The sequence below is a fragment of the Schistocerca cancellata genome, chromosome 2 (assembly GCF_023864275.1).
Source record: "Schistocerca cancellata isolate TAMUIC-IGC-003103 chromosome 2, iqSchCanc2.1, whole genome shotgun sequence".
NCBI classification, from domain to species: domain Eukaryota; kingdom Metazoa; phylum Arthropoda; class Insecta; order Orthoptera; family Acrididae; genus Schistocerca; species Schistocerca cancellata.
The window spans coordinates 1,124,795,228-1,124,809,747 of record NC_064627.1 but is presented as its reverse complement, the minus strand read 5'-3'; the positions used below and the strand labels follow the sequence as shown (position 1 = coordinate 1,124,809,747).

Below are 14,520 nucleotides of genomic sequence, written 5' to 3'. Positions count from 1 at the left end.
ATGTTGAGGACACTTTCCATTTAAATGAACAGTTTGAGTTAAAACCTAAAAGAAAATAGTACACAGCTGGAATGAAGATTAGAACTAAAGTTAGATAAAACTAATAAACAACTCCAAAACAATATGGGCAGTTTCAGGCTTTCTGAGTAGAAAACAGTGATTAGTTGCAGGATTTCAAAATAAAAAATAGTAACCAGCTTCAAGATTTCAAAATGTAAATTCATGATCAGTTAAAAAATAGTGAGAAACTTAGTAAAACTGACAGTTAGCTTGAAGTTAATAGTGAGAAAATTTCAGAACTGAAAACGTCTATTGAAACTGAATTTAGTAATACAACAGATAGGAAAAGTAAAAGTGACAACATCAAAGGTAGTTTTGTTGTTGAAAGAGAAAATTCAATTGAGGAAATCAGTGATATCCTAATTACAAAAGATGAAGTTTCGAACTGTAATGAGTCATTAATAACATACGGTAACACCTTTGACATGATTTTACTTACTAGAGAATTAGTTATTGCCCAGAAGAATGAAGTGCTGAATGAAAATTATAAAGCAGTGGCTACATGTAAAAAGCTTAGCAAGCAAATTTTGAAGAAGTTTGTGAAGACAGTGGCGGAAAGATTATGTTTATTTTCTGTTATGTTAACCTTGTGCCAATCTTAACTGACTTTGGAACATTCAATTTTTATAATGATTTGAAAGTGGTAGACATTTCAGTAAGGAGAAGGGTAAGCAAAGATGCAACTTGTGTACATATATGGAATGCTTCCAGGCAGTTTATTAAGTGGCATCCATTTTGAGTGTGTAATGGTCGCCTAGTCGTAGATATTGCTAATTGCTATAATCGCACTATTTCACTCCCATTTATGGAGCTTGTTAGCACTTGATGTTAGGTTGGCGCCATTAAAATGCATTGTAGTAATCACTGCTGCTTGCTGGATCGCTGCTGTGTCTCGATGTTGATGCTGGCTCTAAATCTGGTTGTCTAGGGTTAAAACATGAGGTCCCGTGTTTTTTATGTGCTTTTGATGATAAACAATGAGCGAAACCAACAAATATGTAAACTTCAAATATTTATTACTCTGGTGGCCATCTTAATTCCACTGTCCACCAAAGACCATGACTCAACACAAAGTAGTACTTCCGTTACATGTTCTTTGCATTGTTTATCCACCTCAAACAATAACACACAAACACACTTTACCAAAGTGACATTCCGACTGCCTCCCGACCGTTCTTGCTGCTTGTATTTATAACATTGTCAAAGAACTACTAAAAAGAGATATAGTTTACAAGTCACATGTACATCTGTTATCATAATTTGTGCAGAAAAGTTATTAATTTGCATCGAGTGACATAATTTAACATGTTATTAAAATGACAGACAGATTTGTTGACTTGACAGAATAATTCTTTGTTACAAAAAGGCCGTTTTTTAGAAGTTTGTCAATTGACTTCTCTAATTTGCATAAATAAGTAAATAACATGAATTATTAAGAATTACATTGGTTTTCGTCTAAAATAGGATTGCTTTCGTGAATACTGAGTGAAACCGCTCCTAATGAACACATAGGTTTCACTGGGTGATTATTTAAGGAGATCCAAAATACTTAAGTTGGCCACTATATTTCGTACTTCATATTAATTATTTAAGATGAACTTAGTGTTTTTACATGATGACATTTGCTGTATCAGTGATCAAGTGATATTAACTTTTGTGTGGGTCAGTTATTCAGTATAATTTAATGGGTTGACTGTTTATGCAGACATGTTATGCAATCATTGTTAACATACACAATAACTTTTCTATAATAATAAATACTCGTTAAACTGGTTGAATTTGGAGGGTATCGCATACTTCGGTACAGTAAAGACATTAATATGTTCCGTTACAAGTGTCAGTGGTGTACACCGCCAGAAAATTGTGTATCAGAAAACTAAAACAAACTTATGTAAGTGGAAAAATGAGTGTTTGTGAAATGGCAGGACTGGTTCAAACACATTTTTCCAAACAAGTGAATTTTCTTTTACCCCTCCCCTTCCCTCCAACATTTTCAGATGTGTACGTTTTCAGTATTAATTGCAGTACACACTTCAGACGAACCTTGCACTTGGGTGCTCCTCTCAGCTTGGCACACCAAACTGCCATTACTAATAGTGATCGGTTCTGTATGCGGTGCCTCTGGAGCCTCTCTCAGCTAGCTACCTTAAGCGGTGGTTTGTGTCACCTATGCCTTAAAATGGCCCTGTGAAGTGCATGTACTATGAAACTGTGATAATGATAAAAAATATTAAAATTTGAGTCCAAAGATGGTCATAAATTCTCTTCATAATTTGTGCACAGCAAACACAGGGCATTAAGCACATGCAGCACTATTACTGAAAGTTACATTCTTCAGTGCTGCACGTTTTCTCCAACTTATCTCTCCATATTTACTTGTTTTCTTCCATAATCAACCTGTCTTCTCTCCATTAGATAAGAAACATTTTTGTTAGATCATAAGCATGGTTAGAGCTAAAGTGTAATCACATAGTATGGGAAGAAATCATCTACATTTTATGTCTTTGTAAGAAAGGAATGTGTTCCTTATTATCTATGTATGAAAATATTGCTGCATGAAGTAAGAATTACTGTGTATTTCTTTATCTTTAGTGTGTGTGAAGCCAAGGAAGTTCATATGGTGGAACATTGATTGTATCTGAAAATTACTAAGCTGTGTTCATTAAATATTAGCAATGTTAAGGGATAGGCATCATTTTTTGTTGAAATGTAACTAGTTTTAAAGAAATATTTTACTTTTTTGAGACTATTTTGGGTCTTTTCTGAATTATTTACATGAAAAGTGGACATCTTGAATTTTAAATCTTTTTGACTACATAGCGGCAAAGATACATAAATTTTGGTGTGCATAGGGAACTACAGTAAATTTTTCAAGAAATATGGATTTTTGCTTAGTTATTTGCTGAATTATGGGAAGTCAGACTTTTTAAAACTTTGCTATAATATTGTGGGTGTAGTCATCCATTGAATATGATTATTGCATTCAACTGAGGCATTTATCAGAAATCTTGTTGAGAATGGAGAGCTTGGAATTGTATTTTATAAATTGTGTCAGCTCTGTTTATTATGCCTGTGACAGCTTGGGATGAATCTTCTCATAAGTGGAAAGGATTTTGTTTTGAAGCCACATGACTGGGAAGATTTTGAGAACTATGTGTCATGAATATTTATCACATAAATTTGAAGAAAAGGTAAAATGGTAATGGGAAGCAACTTTTTGGAAGATGTAGTGTAGGTCATAAATTAGTTATGAATACTACAGTCAGAGCAGTTATGTAACTGACACATAATGTTCAAGTTTATGGAGTACTTTGGAAATTATGTTAAAGCATTTTGTGGATTTTGTCAAAATTTGTAAGGAGATTGGAAGTAACAGGTGTATTTGAGGTAATGAAGAAGTTATAGTGATGATTTTGAGGATAATGATGATGTTGTGAAACTGATGGTGTGTTGAGGATTTCTCCTGCTCTGAATTGTAGTGTTTTGCATTCATTGTATCAATATAGTATGTGTTTGGAACAAAAAGTAAGTTCATTTTGGGCTATCTATTGTGGTATTTTTGTCAGTCAATGCTATGATGACTTTGTGAAGTGGCAGTTGTGGATGTGATGGTTATGAAGTAGGGAGATTTGAGTTAAGAGCTCTGTAAAGATATCATGTAGGTGAGATAGTGAAATCAATGTGGATAACTGCTAGATATGTTGAATAAAGTAGTATTGAAGCTGATTATGGATAAGTATGTTGATATGATGATAAATAATCACTTGCACTCCTGTCACTTACTATGAATACTTCAATTCACACAGCATATACACTATGCGTATATCACGGGTAGGGCAGCAATACTATTGGGGGGGGCTTCCAGCCACTGGTTCTATTATGGTTCTATGTTCCCACAAAGCCTCCCCCCCCCCCCCCTCCCCTCTTGATGCATTGTCTCGCTGGTCATGGCAAGGTCCTGGGCTGCCGTAAAGGGTGGCCAGCCCGTGACATCAGCGGCAGTGTTGATGGGACGGTACTAGTGTCCATTGAGGTGTTGGTGGCACGTGGTGCATTGTCCGGTGTTGGTGAGGCTGTCAGTCCACCAGTGGCAATGTCCAGTATGGCTGTCGTCATTATGAAGCGCTCCGAGACTGACATGAGCAGGTAGCCATCCAAAAGAGTGGATTTCAGACCTGCTGTGTTGATCATAGATGCATGGAATGCTCTAATGGCCTCAAGACCTTGCTGTAGCCTGACTGTCTATTGTTGAATTTGGCGATAACCCCAATTATTGAGTCCTGCAGTGTTACGGAAATGTCTTCTACGAGGTAGTCCCACATGTCTAGGCCAACTGTAAATTGGCTTGAGGGACCCGGAGCTGGGGTCAGTGGAGGGAAAACACCAGGTGCATCTGCTAAAGTCCACGCCAGTTTTACTCAGTTCAGTGATGCTGTTGTTCTTTCTCCAGCTTGCAAGATATCAAAAGAGTTTGGCCCTCATTTCAACATCTTGTACAGGCTACTGTATGTGTGGTGGAGGGTGAGTTTGAAGGCAACAGTTGTGAGCATGACATGTGTATACAATTGGAGGTCCTTGTGCACAAAGATGGTTGGTTTGGCGTGGGATGCGGACATGGTGGACGTGATCCCCAGCACGTTTTACTAGGTCCGGCAGGTTGACATCCATGGGGTCAGTGGTTTGTGACATAAACTCTACTGGGAGGGTGATAAGTTCCCCATGGAGCACCTCTGCCAGCAAGGCGTCCAGATCTTCTTTGTAAGCAGCTCGTATGTCCAGCTGCACCCAGGGGCATATGAATGCTGTCTTAAGAGTGCGGTGCCACCATTCCAAAAGTCCGTTGGATTGAGGATGGTAGCCCGTGGAATGTGTGGCACCCACAGAGGCGGTAGAGCTCGGAGAACAGAGCGACTTGAACTGCCAGCCTTGGTCAGTTGTCAGGGACTCTGTGCAGCCAAAGCATGCAATTCATAGATTGACAAAAGCTCGGCCAATGGTGTCGGCTGAGATATCAGTCAAAGGTGAGGCCTCCACCTATCGTGTTGTTCTGTCTGTAGCTGACAAGATGTACTTATATCTGTTTGAATCAGGGAATGGCCCCACCAGGTCTATGTGGACATTTTGGAAACAGCCCTTTGGGATGCATTGGCATTGGATGCAGGCTCTCGTCCACACAGCACAGTCCAGTTTAATGTTAATCCAAATGAAAGGTTACATTATGAGTTTCAGTGTTGGGCGTACTTCGAAGTGAGACAAGAAGGTCGAAAACTGCCTTCTTGAAGTTCTGTGGGATGACTGGTCATTGCCTACCATGGGATACATTGCACCAAACTAGTTTTCTTGTGGCTGCAATGGTGCAATGCTTGAGCTGGAGGCCCGTTGTGTGTCCAGATCGCAAGTTTTGAAGGTCAGTGTACATTGCTTGTGCCTCTACTAGTTAGTCGAAATCAGGGTGTGCCAATGCGGTGGCAAGTTGTAAGAGGTTGTCATCTACCGAGTTTTCTGCTCCCCATACATAGTGGACATCCATAGTAAATTGTGAAATCAAGTCCAGATGGCAGAATCATCAAGGGGAGGTATCAGCTGGTAGGTTTTTAGTAGCATCAGCCAGAGGGTGGTGGTCTGTGTAGATAGTGAGCAGCCAGCCCTTGATTTCATCTCTGAAGTATTGAACTGTGTTGTATATCACCAAAAACTCATTATTGAAGGTTGACCACATTTTCTAGGAGTTGGTAAGTTTCTGCAAGAAAAATCATAGGGGTTGGGTTGCACCAGGGACTACCTGTTGTAGCACCACCCCAATAACCTGGTCGCTAGCATCGGCCATTGTAACCATATGAGCATCCCGTGGTGGGAGTGCCAGAGTGGTGGTCTGAATGAGCTTGGTTTTTGATGTTCTCAAAAGCTGCTTGCATATCAGAAGTCCAAGTGAGCTTATGTTCATCCGATGTGTTCTTGCTGCAGAGTGACTCTGTGAGTGGTAGAAGTGTTTCTGCAGCATGGGGGAGGTGTTGTCGGTGAAAATTAATTACCCCTAAAAAATGACACAACTCTTGATAGTCTGTTGGGGGTGGTAGGTTATGGATTTGGTCTATCTTTCCTGGGGTGGGGCAGAAGCCCAAAGCGTCAACGAGGGGGCCTATGAATGTAACACATTTTGCTGGAGTTGGCATTTGTCCTTGTTGACCACAACACCATGCTCTGCTAGTTTGTCAAATATCACTTTGAGATATTTCACATGATATTGAGCTGTTTGTGAGAAGATAATTACATCATCCAAGTAACAATAGCAAAAGGGCATGGTAAAAAACAAGTCGTCAATGAATTGTTGCCAGATCTGGGCTGCTTTCTTTAGTCTGAAGTGCATAAAGAGGAATTCAAATAGGCCAAATGGTTTAATTATTGCCTCTTTGGGATGTTCTCCATGGCCACTGGGATATGCAAATAAGCTCTTTTGCAGTCTCTAATGCTAAAGATGATTGCACAAGCAAGTTCCTAGGAGAAGTCCTGAATATTGGGCACGGGGTAACAATAAATGATGGTGCGCGCATTCAAATGTCTATAGTCCCCACACAGGCACCACATTTTATCTTTTTTCATTCTCACAGTAATCGTTGAGCACCACACACTGTCTGATGGCCTCATGATGCCTTCGCATAACAGTTCCTCAATCGTGGCCTTGGGGCCGCCTTTGGTTTGTGAGACGCGAGGCAGTGAGATAGGTGTCAGACCAGTGGACCGGGGGAGGGGGGGGGGGGGGGTATTAATTCTGTGTAAAGTACCATCACGTGATGTTAAACTTTTTATGGGGCTGATGTGGCATAGCACATGATGCACATGATTTGCTCACAGAGGTGATATCGCTGTTTACACTCGACCTGAGCAACATCACTGTTTTTGTGCAGCCCTCTCGCACGAGCATTGTCATCAGAAGTAAGAGGCACTGGACTGACCTGTAGTTTTCAAGAGCCTGGTGGCATCTCTGGAGGGTGGCTCTCATTGTTGCTGGTTCGATGACAGCTGTTGCTTTGTGATGTGCAGCTGTGCCATGAGCTCAGAGCAGTGGTCACAGAGTTGGTTGTTAGCTGCTCATGAGCTGACATTGGTGTAGCGGAGTTTGGTGTACTCAGTAGTCGCAGTTTTAAGCTCCTTGAACAATGCCTGGGACTTAAGCATGAGGTCCAGTACTGTTTCAGAGGTAGGAGGAGCAGGCAGCAGAGTCTCGTCCACCGATAGTTGGTCACTGTTTACTCCACTGATTGGTATGCGGCCATTGTGATGTAGTACTAAGACCCTACCTAGGTCCTGCAGAAGATAATAATGCCTCAAAAATCTGCATCTAACACTGGGAATATGGTATCAGCCACGAAAAATGTCCATGGGTGAGGGGTGTGGTTGACCAGTTGAACTGTGATAGTAACTGTGCCTATCACAGGAATCACTGAATGATTCATGACACATAGTTGTATAGCAGATGGTGTACATTTTCCAGGTGCCAGCTGAGGTGGCAGTGTGCTAATGTTGGCACCCGTGTCGACTAGCTAGTGTACTCTAAGATGTTTGTCATAGAGAAAGAGGCGCATGCCATTAGAATGCTGACATGGCAGCTTGAAGCAGGGGAGTGACCTGATGCACCTGTGTCAAGCCACTGTACTAGTTTGGGTAGCTGCAGGGTGGATGACAGCAGCGAGCATTGGAGAATTGGCACTGAACCAGCAGGAGTGGTGCGGCCAAGCAGGCACAGCATCCTGGCTGGGTGAGTTGTTGTGATGGTTAGGCATGGGTCAATGGCCAGGTATGAATGTAGCAGGTGGTTGTTTACATTCCACTACAAATGTGGCACCTGGGTCTGTCATGGTATCTGATTGCTGGTGCCTCGCTGCAGTGGAGTCTTGCGAGGCATTGAAGGGCTCGTTATAGGTTGGAGCAGCTTGGCGACTGTCAGTTGGCCGGATGCTGTACAGTGAGTGCTGCATGGTGGCCTCCATGGGTGCAGCCTGTGTGCAGTTTGGCCTGGACTGGCTGTAGATGCAACTGGTGTTGACGTCGGTGCCGGAACCGATGCGAATGTTTATCAAGGTGTGATGTAGAGCAAGGGCAAGCATCCAGTTGACAAGGTGTAACTGGGTTTGTTCTTGTGTATTAGCATGGCCGTCTGTACATTTTCTGGTAGCTTGAGAATCCATAGTGACAAGAGAGACCAATCTGGCAAAAGGTTTCTGTTGATTTGGAGGTGTAACATGTGCCAGTGTGCTGAAGGGGTATTGTGGGCCAGCGACCTCTCAGTGATGGCTAGGTGGAGTTGCTGTTCAGTAAACATGACAGGCACTGTAATATGAGTGTCTTTGTTGTCTTGTACCTGTCAGTGGTTGGTGTGTGCAATAGGAGGTCACTGATAAGATTGGTGTTGGTGTGGAGGTGGTTTAAAAGCACCAGAAACTTGTCATGGTCATCTATGATCCTGGCCGACTGCATCATGCACTCACAGAGTGCAAACAATACTTGTGGAGAATCAACTTGTAGCAATGGCAGATGTAACTTGATGTACGGCCAGTGGTAATCGAGCTGGTCATGAGGGTTCAGGACCAGTAAGTGGTTGTTGTAATTGTGCGAAGTACATGGAGCGGGTTTGTGAACATCATCTGGTGGTGCTGATAGAGGCGGCAGCTGGTGTCATGGCACGGTAGTCATGGTAGGTGTGTCGATAATGTGGGTGTCATCAGTGATTATCATAGGATGTGAAACAATGGGAACATTGTTGACCATTCGAGAACCACAGTTACACTGGTTATATTGTCTGGGAAGCGGCAAGAACACCAAATAGATGCACAAATAAATTGTCTGTAGTGATGCCATGTGATGAACCATCATTGTGGAATGTATTCTTCACGGCATGAATCCTGTATCCCATGCTGATCGGCAGTGTGCTGGTGTGGGTATAACTTGCTATTTTGTAGCGCAGCTGAAAAGAAAATAATGGGGTTGGCACTGTAGGTTGGTGGAGAGTGGGCATGGTAATTATGATAATGATAATTATGATAAATAATCACTCACACTCCCGTCACTTACTATGAATACTTTTATTCTCACAGTGTATACACTATGCGTGTAGTGTAGAGAGTGTACTACACATAATTCATCTGGCAAAGACACACCTGTTCTTGCTACAGTAGGGCAGTGATATTATTGGGGGCTAGAGCCAGTGGTTCTATGTCTCCACAAGTGCCACCAGAAAACAAAATGTCCAACACATTTAATGCATAATTAAAGTAAAATTAACAATAAACAGAAATGGAGTCAAAAACCTAGAACAGTCATAAAAAAAGGTATGGGAAGGAAGGGGGGGTGTAGCTATTAGAAAATGTTAGAAATCTTGCTGATTAACTGAAATGGAGATAGCATACTTTTGTGAAACTTGGCTGTTGGTTAACGTATTTTGAAGCAATCTCTGGAAAATTACTGTGGGATTATATTTGAGAATTTATGTACAGACTAATGAAGATAGGATGATTCTTCATGATTTCCTAAGATGCTAAGTGAAATGTGCCTCTAGACTGCAAAGTTCAATGGGAGGCACCTACTCATTTTTTTAAAAAATGAGCAAACATAATTTTGAACTGAGAGTGGAAATACTCCTCTATCGACAAAAATAATCAATTTTTGAAAATATAATGTAATTGGACACATAAAAAATCTACTCACCAAGCAGCAGCAGGAGAAAACATATATAACGTTATGGAAACTTTCAAGCTTTCAGAACCAATGGCTCCTTCTTCTGGTAAAAAGGTTGAAGGAGAAGGAAGAGGGGTGAATGGAACGGATTAGTGGGATTTAGAAATGGGGAGAATTCAGAAAAGTGACCCAGAACCCCGGCACAGGAGACTTAGTGGACAGGATGAGAAGGAAAGACTGGTTGTTGGGAACTGCAAGAGATGAGAGTTGGAAACCTGAGAACTTAAAATTGGAAGATAGAGTAATTCCCAATACAGAGATTACTGACAAAACTTCACGTATGAGGTAATAAGAGCAGAAAGTCAAGGCAGAAATGTAAGTGCATTGCATGTGGTAGAGATGGGGGTGGAGAAAAATAGACAGGTCAGAAAATAAAAGATACAGAAAACCAAAAGGGAATGAAGGAATGAGTACTTCTTGACAAAGAATGCTGAAACCAAAGGCATTAACATAAATTATGGTCAGGAGGGTGAGCAGAACCAAGGACACATTGTAACACTAGTTCCAAACAGCAGAGTTCTCAGAAATTGGTGTCTGGAGGAAGAATAGAGATGCACATGTGGTGAAGCATGGACTCGGATCATGACTGTCATACTGTGCAGCACACTCGGCAGAAGGATATTGTGTGTCACCAGTGCACATCCTCTGCCTATGCCCATTCTCCCTAACTGATAACTTTGTGGTAGTCATGCCAATATAAAAGGCTGAACAGTGTTTATATAACAGCTGGTACATGACACATGTCATTTTACAGGTGGCTCTTCCTTTGATAGTATATGTTTTGCCAGTTACAGAGCTGAAATAGATGGTGGTAGGAGTTTGTGTAGGGCAAGTCTTACAGTGAGGACAGTTACAGGGGTAGGAGCCCTAGGGTAGGGAAATGGTTGCAGAAGGAGCATAAAGTCTGACAAGCATATTGTGGAGACTGGGAAGGTGGGAAAAAACTATTCTAGGATTGGTGAACAAAATTCAGCAGATTAATACATTCAAGACCAGTCTATGACTTCCGAAACTCATGCACTGAAATAAAGTGCATTCTGTCCAAGTCTTCCTCCAGACACAAGTTTCTTGAGTACTCAGTAGGTGGGAACTGCTATTACAACACATCCTCGGTTCTTGCCAAGTATTTGGCCTTGATTTATACTGATGTTATGAGAACAGGATACGAATAGTGGTATACAGAATAAACTGTCCCCACTAATATCTACACATTCATATATTTTGATAATTATCATACCCATGCACACAGCACAAGGTGTAACAACAGACTGAATTAACATGGCAGCTCGGATGAGTGAGTCCCAAAGATTAATGTTGTCTACAGTCGATATGACCTATTGACGCCCCCCCTCCCCCTCCCCATTGCTGTACGGAGTACCGCATGTGAGTCTTGAGAGAAGACCATGTGGGCATCGATGCTGGTGGTGGTCATATGAGCTGGTAGACACATGACCGGGACCTCCACTCCGACCGGGCGGGGTGTGGAGGCGGAGCAACAGGAGGCAGTTCCACCTCGAAGTCATTGAGCGGTCAAGGACGGACGATGCGGCGGCCAGCCCGAGAGCAGGTGGGCTGAATGGAGGATGGTGGGGTGGAGGTGTGGCAAGCCCAGATGCTAATCGAGCCGTCCGATGAGATGAAGGCATAAATTGTCATCGGGTCGCACTCACGAGGGAGGATGAGGCTATGCACAACACTGACGTTTAACTGTTCGCTGGGTGGCGGGGCTGAGGTGGTTGCAGAGGTTGTCAGACCGAATCGTCTCTCAGCATTACATGGGAGCAAGTGTTGAGAGCGGTTGGCACGTAAGTGTCCGGTGGGGAGTGGCTGATAGGTGGGTGCAGGCGTGCGCTTTTGAAGTGGGTGCGTATACTACTTATGAAATCTGGGGAGGGGGGGGGGGAGTCTTCAGTATTTCAGGCTGAATGAGTTCTCCTGGTAGGACAGAGTTCTCCCCAAAAACGAATTATGAGATAGTTCCCTGTAAGTCAGGCTTGAAAGTTGAACAGAGGCCAAGCAGTACCCCAGAGGCCGAGCAGTACCCATGGAAGTGCTTCGGACCAGAGGCAGTTGTGGCACCTCAGTGTGGGGCCACCGTTCCACTAACCTGTTGCTTTGTGGGTGGTAGGCTTTATGCTGCATCACTTACATAAAATAGTGAACAGGGAAGACTCAAACAGCTGACCCTGGTCGGTGGAGATGGTGGTCGGACAACCAAACCTAGCAGTCCATGAGGAGATAAAACCCTTGGCCACAGACTCAGCAGTGATGTTGGGTAAGTGGACTGCCTCTATCCAGCGGGACGTGTGGTCAATTGTGCATAGAATGTATCTGTGGCCCTCCAATGGTGGAACAGGACTGATAAGATCAATATGTACATGATGAAATCGTCCTGGAGGGATGTCAAACTCGCCCAGTGGTAGGTTGGTGTGGCGGCCGATTTTGTTGCGTTGGCAGGGGACGCTGCTGCGTGCCCAGGTCTGACAGTCCTCATCATCATCATTTAAGACTGATTATGCCTTTCAGTGTTCAGTCTGGAGCATAGCCCCCTTATAAAATTCCTCCATGATCCCCTATTCAGTGCTAACATTGGCGCCTCTTCTGATATTAAACCTATTACTTCAAAATCATTCTTAACCGAATCCAGGTACCTTCTCCTTGGTCTGCCCCGACTCCTCCTACCCTCTACTGCTGAACCCATGAGTCTCTTGGGTAACCTTGCTTCTCCCATGCGAGTAACATGACCCCACCATCTAAGCCTGTTCGCCCTGACTGCTACATCTATAGAGTTCATTCCCAGTTTTTCTTTGATTTCCTCATTGTGCACACCCTCCTGCCATTGTTCCCATCTACTAGTACCTGCAATCATCCTAGCTACTTTCATATCCGTAACCTCAACCTTCTCGATAAGGTAACCTGAATCCACCCAGCTTTCGCTCCCACACAACAAAGTTGGTCAAAAGATTGAACGGTGCACGGATAACTTAGTCTTGGTACTGACTTCCTTCTTGCAGAAGAGAGTAGATCGTAGCTGAGTGCTCACTGCATTAGCTTTGCTACACCTCACTTCCAGTTCTTTCACTATGTTGCCATCCTGTGAGAATATGCATCCTAAGTACTTGAAACCGCCCACCTGTTCTAACTTTCTTCCTCCTATTTGGCACTCAATCCGTTTATATTTCTTTCCCACTGACATTACTTTCGTTTTGGAGATGCTAATCTTCATACCATAGTCCTTACATTTCTGATCTAGCTCTGAAATATTACTTTGCAAACTTTGAATCGAATCTGCCATCACAACTAAGTCATCCGCATATGCAAGACTGCTTATTTTGTGTTCACATATCTTAATCTCACCCAGCCAGTCTATTGTTTTCAACATATGATCCATAAATAATATGAACAACAGTGGAGACAGGTTGCAGCCTTGTCTTACCCCTGAAACTACACTGAACCATGAACTCAATTTACCGTCAACTCTAACTGCTGCCTGACTATCCATGTAAAGACCTTTAATTGCTTGCAAAAGTTTGCCTCCTATTCCATAATCTTGTACAACAGACAATAACTTCCTCCTAGGAACCCGGTCATATGCCTTTCCTAGATCTATAAAGCATAGATACAATTCCCTGTTCCACTCATAACACTTCTCCATTATTTGCTGTAAGCTAAAGATCTGGTCCTGACAACCTCTAAGAGGCCAAAACCCACACTGATTTTCATCCAATTGGTCCTCAACTAATACTCGCACTTTCCTTTCAACTCTACCTGAGAAGATTTTACCCACAACGCTGATTAAAGAGATACCTCTGTAACTGTTACAATCTTTTCTGTTTCCATGTTTAAAGATTGGTATGATTACTGCTTTTGTCCAGTCTGATGGAATCTGTCCCAACTCCCAGGCCATTTCAATTATCCTGTGTAGCCATTTAAGACCTGACATTCCACTGTATTTGATGAGTTCCGACTTAATTTCATCCACCCCAGCCGCTTTATTGCACTGCAATCTATTGACCATTTTTTTCACTTCCTCAAATGTGATCCTATTTCCATCATCATTCCTATCCCATTCTACCTCAAAATCTGAGACATTACTGATCGCATTTTCACCTACATTGATCAACTCTTCAAAATATTCCCTCCATCTGCCCAAGGCATCCACAGGATTCACCAGCAGTTTTCGTGACCTGCCCAAAATACTTGTCATTTCCTTCTTACCTCCCTTTCGAAGACTGCTAATTACACTCCAGAATGGTTTTCCAGCAGCTTGACCCATAGTCTCCAACCTGTTTCCAAAGTCTTCCCACGATTTCTTCTTGGATGCTGCAATTATCTGTTTGGCTTTGTTTCTTTCTTCAACATAACTTTCTCTGTCTACCTGGGTTCTGGTATGTAGCCATTTTTGATACGCCTTCTTTTTCCTTTTACAGGCTGCCTTGACTGTATCATTCCACCAAGCTGTTTGCTTCTTCCTACTTTTACACACTACTGTTCCAAGACATTCTTTAGCCACTTCTAGTACTGTGTCCCTGTACCTTGTCCATTCCTTTTCCAATGACTGTAATTGACTACATTCAACTAACTGGTACCTTTCTGAGATCGCTGTTATGTACTTGTGCCTGATTTCCTCATCCTGAAGTTTCTCCACTCTTATCCTCCTACATATGGACCTGACCTCCTGCACTTTTGGCCTCACAATCCCAATTTCACTGCAGATTAAATAATGAT

The 14,520-nt window shown here is 42.6% G+C and overlaps 1 protein-coding gene across 1 annotated transcript in view; it reads right to left on the bottom strand.

The window, feature by feature from the left end:
- Positions 1-14,520, bottom strand: part of LOC126161266 (uncharacterized) — a 322,839-nt gene that overhangs the window by 307,451 nt on the left and 868 nt on the right. Inside the window, exon 2 of the mRNA XM_049917005.1 lies at positions 7,162-7,365. Within this exon, the coding sequence (XP_049772962.1) occupies positions 7,162-7,365 (204 nt within the window). The remainder of the gene's footprint in view (positions 1-7,161; positions 7,366-14,520) is intronic.